Here is a 3,881-nt window from a genome sequence, read left to right on the forward strand (position 1 = left end):
GAGGAGAGGAGAGAAGAGAAGAGAAGAGAAGAGAAGAGAAGAGAAGAGAAGAGAAGAGAAGAGAAGAGAAGAGAAGAGAAGAGAAGAGAAAAGAGGAAAAGCCAGACATGGCCAGGGAGGATGACTGGGGCTCCTTGGTTGACAATCTAGTTCTGGGTTCAATGGGAAACTCTGAACATCTTCCTCTGGCCTCTGCACATACCTCTCCACACACACATACATGTGCATACACCAGACACATGCACCACGCACACACTTAGTCACACATGAAAAATCAACACAAAGGTATAACAAGGATATAGATGCTGCCAGTTCACAGCTACAAGGCAACACTTTTACAGCATATAGCAAGGAGAAAACTGAGAAGTCATTGCCACTTTTATTATAATTAAATTTTTGTGACATTCTCTCTGAATTGTGCTTTAATCTCAATGCTATCTGATTGTACTAGCATGGACACCATGAGCAAAAAAAAAAAAGATTCTCAGCTGCCTCTAGTCTAAACAACCTTCAAGCTATCTTAAAGTATTCCTTGAAGTCATCCCAAAGGGTCAGAACTACAAAAATCACAGGGCAGATTCTGATGGACATTCGAGACAAGTAAGCTAGTAAGCTAGTCATTTGTTTTTTTCCATGGCATTAAGATAAATAGTTTTATATCAAAACAACCTGAGAAATAAAGAAATTTAATATTTGCTTTTGTTGTTAAGTTAAAGTTGGGACATAAAACAGACTTCAAATCTGTGTAGGCCAAAGAATTTCCAGAGAGCTCAGGTCAACAACATCTAACATGAGGGGTTCTTCCTTGGAAACACCAGAAAAAGGATATATCTAAATAATAAAAACAAGATTTTGTTGTAACTGCCAAAAACCCATCTAAAAAAAATGTGAAGAAAATAACGTTTGCCCTCCAGGGACACTGGCTCTAAAACTGGAGAACCCTTGGTTTTGATTCAAATTCTCAGCATAACCCACCACTGAAACTTACCAACACACCGTGTCCTCCCGTTGCCCCAGAAGCCATAGTTGCAAATGCAGATCCTCGTCCCGTCCTTTTCCTGGCACGTGGCGTGTTCATGGCATGTGGCACAGACACCTAGGTCTAAATCAGAAATCACACTCTTCAGAAACAGGTTAGAGGTGAGAACTGTTCGGTCAAGGGACATGTATTACAGAAAACCAACATTTGAATACCAAAACAAAACAGGTCAAATCTCATCCTTAAGACTTTCCATAGTGACTCACTGCCCACAACATATAATGCAAATTCCTCTGCCAATCAACGCTCTTGGCTGTCTGTCTTCTCATCAACCCCTCCAGCGTCACGGTCCCAGATCCAACTGCACAGTACCTTCCCAGCAGAAGGGACAGATCCTGTCCACTATCTGTTCTCATCCTTGTCACTGGTCGCCATGCTCCTGTCACCGGGAATGCCCACACCCTCTTCTCTGCCTGTCTGGAGCTCACTCTGATTTCCAGGATCCAGTCAAAATGCCTCCTTCTTTCTGAAGTCTCCCCCACTCCTAAAGAAAGCTGTTCACATCTTCTAATCTCCCATGAAACATGTCCACTCCCATAACAATGATGTTAATCTCTCCAGATGTTTAATCCTCTCTTGGAACTGTGACTGAACCACTCACGGACGAGGATTATGATATTCAATATGATTAAAGATAATTTTTCAATATGATTTTCACAAGCATGACATAGATACACACTCCACATATTTTCAGTGGTTGGATATAGAGATCTAAAATGGGGGCTGGAGAGATAGTTCACAGGTTGAGTACTGGCTGTTTTTCCATAGGACCCATGTTCAATTCCTACCACCTACATGGTGGTTCACAACCACCTGTAACTCCAGTCTCAGGGGATCCAACGCTCTCTTCCAATCTTCTGGCCTTGCCGGGCGATGGTGACACACGCCTTTAATCCCAGCACTCGGGAGGCAGAGGCAGGCGGATCTCTGTGAGTTCGAGACCAGCCTGGTCTACAGAGCTAGTTCCAGGACAGGCTCCAAAGCCACAGAGAAACCCTGTCTCAAAAAACCAAAAAACCAAAAAACAAAAAAACAAAAAAACAAAAAAACAAACCAATCTTCTGGCCTCAGCGAGCATTATATACACACTGCGTACAGACATACATGCAGGCAAAACACCCATACATATAAAATAAATCTAAAATGTGACTTGCTACAGCTCTAAACGCAGACCCAGGGAGAGAGCACATCTGCCTGTTAGTCTATCTCTTTCAGTTTAGAGAAGAAGTGAGTGTGTTTAAGATATCAGAGAGATAACAACCGAGTCCCGACAGGATGGCCAGACTCCAATTATTTAGATAAACAACAGAAATATCTAAAGCTAAAACTCTTAAAACATCTAAATTTACCAAATGATGATATATGACCTGAGATCAAATAAGAATTTCTGCTCAAGGCTATGGAGAATATTGAGTTTCCTGCCCGTGTCTCTGTAATTTCAGGAGTGGCCTAGTATGGAGAATGTTCCAGCATAGAATTTCATCCTAGACTTGGCTTCGTCCTTACCCAGATAATACAGCCTCGCCCTCAGGCCGCACCAGGCACAAGACCAACAGAGAGTGGGAGACTCCTAAATACTCAGTCATGTTTCTTGCTTCTGTTTTTTTTTTTTTTTTTTTTTTTTTTTTATCTAACTAACAAAGGACAACACATTCGAGGACAGCCTGGGCTAAATGAGAGTCTATCAAGCAAACGCCAAACAATAAAAACAAATAAAATCAAAGACAACATAGAAACAACAAACCATTAGTGGTTACTGGCACCAAATTAACCATGGAATTTCCATAAATATCTAATAATCATAAAAATGCAAAAAAATAAATAAATATTATCTGACTATCATGGAATAATGGAATAAAACTTTAAAGCAAAACTTGTGTCTAGGGGCTGGAGAGATAGCTCAGCAGTTAAGAGCACTGACTGCTCTTCCAAAGGACCTAGGTTCAATTCCCAGTGCCCACATGGCAGTTCACAACTGTCTGTAGCTCCAGTTCCAGGGGCTTCAATACACTCACGCAGACATACATGCAGGCAAAACACCGATGCACGCACAGGGCAAACAAATAAACCATACTGAATTGTTGAAGCAACAAAACAAAGCACTGTCTGATGTGGTACTAAATGTACATATAGGACCTTTTTTTTTTTAATTAATTTATTTATTATGTATACACATATATGCCCGCAGGCCAGAAGAGGGCACCAGATCTCATTACAGATGGTTGTGAACCACCATGTGGTTGCTGGGAATTGAACTCAGGACCTTTGGAAGAGCAGGCAACGCTCTTTAACCACTGAGCCATCTCTCCAGCCCAGGACCTTTTTTATTTAAAGGAAAACAATCTATGTCGAGTTTCCTCAAAAGAAACCCACTTGTGCAACACTCCCCCAAAGCATTCAGACAAAGACAACGTCCAGACTGAAAGGCAATGATAGATGTGAGAGCTTACTGCACAAACTCCAGTCTGTCGTGCTTCCACCATCTTAAAAAGAAAATTGGGGGGGGGGGGGAACAAGCAATCACGGATGAGACCTAGGATTTTAATGAAAAAAGTTTGAGGGGGGAAAAAGAAAGTGGAGATTTAAGAACTTATAGAAAAGCATATTTCTAAAAACAAAAAGAAAGATTTCTGGGTAAACACCGAGAACTTCCAACCCCCTTATACCTAAAAAAAAAAAGAAAGAAAGAAAGAAATGAAAGATTAAAAAACTAAATTTTTCTGTATGTTTTGTATGTGTGTGGAGGGGTGCATGTGTATGTACGCAGATGTGCATGTGTATGTATGCAGATGTGCATGTGTATGTACGCAGATGTGCATGTGTATGTATGCAGATGTGCATG

The 3,881-nt window shown here is 41.1% G+C and overlaps 1 protein-coding gene across 1 annotated transcript in view; it reads right to left on the reverse strand.

The window, feature by feature from the left end:
* The window catches only part of Susd1 (sushi domain containing 1), a 126,673-nt gene that overhangs the window by 115,149 nt on the left and 7,643 nt on the right, over positions 1 to 3,881 (reverse strand). Inside the window, exon 2 of the mRNA XM_005362390.3 lies at positions 989 to 1,102. Within this exon, the coding sequence (XP_005362447.2) occupies positions 989 to 1,102 (114 nt within the window). The remainder of the gene's footprint in view (positions 1 to 988; positions 1,103 to 3,881) is intronic.

This window comes from Microtus ochrogaster, linkage group LG5 (assembly GCF_000317375.1).
Source record: "Microtus ochrogaster isolate Prairie Vole_2 linkage group LG5, MicOch1.0, whole genome shotgun sequence".
NCBI lineage: Eukaryota > Metazoa > Chordata > Mammalia > Rodentia > Cricetidae > Microtus > Microtus ochrogaster.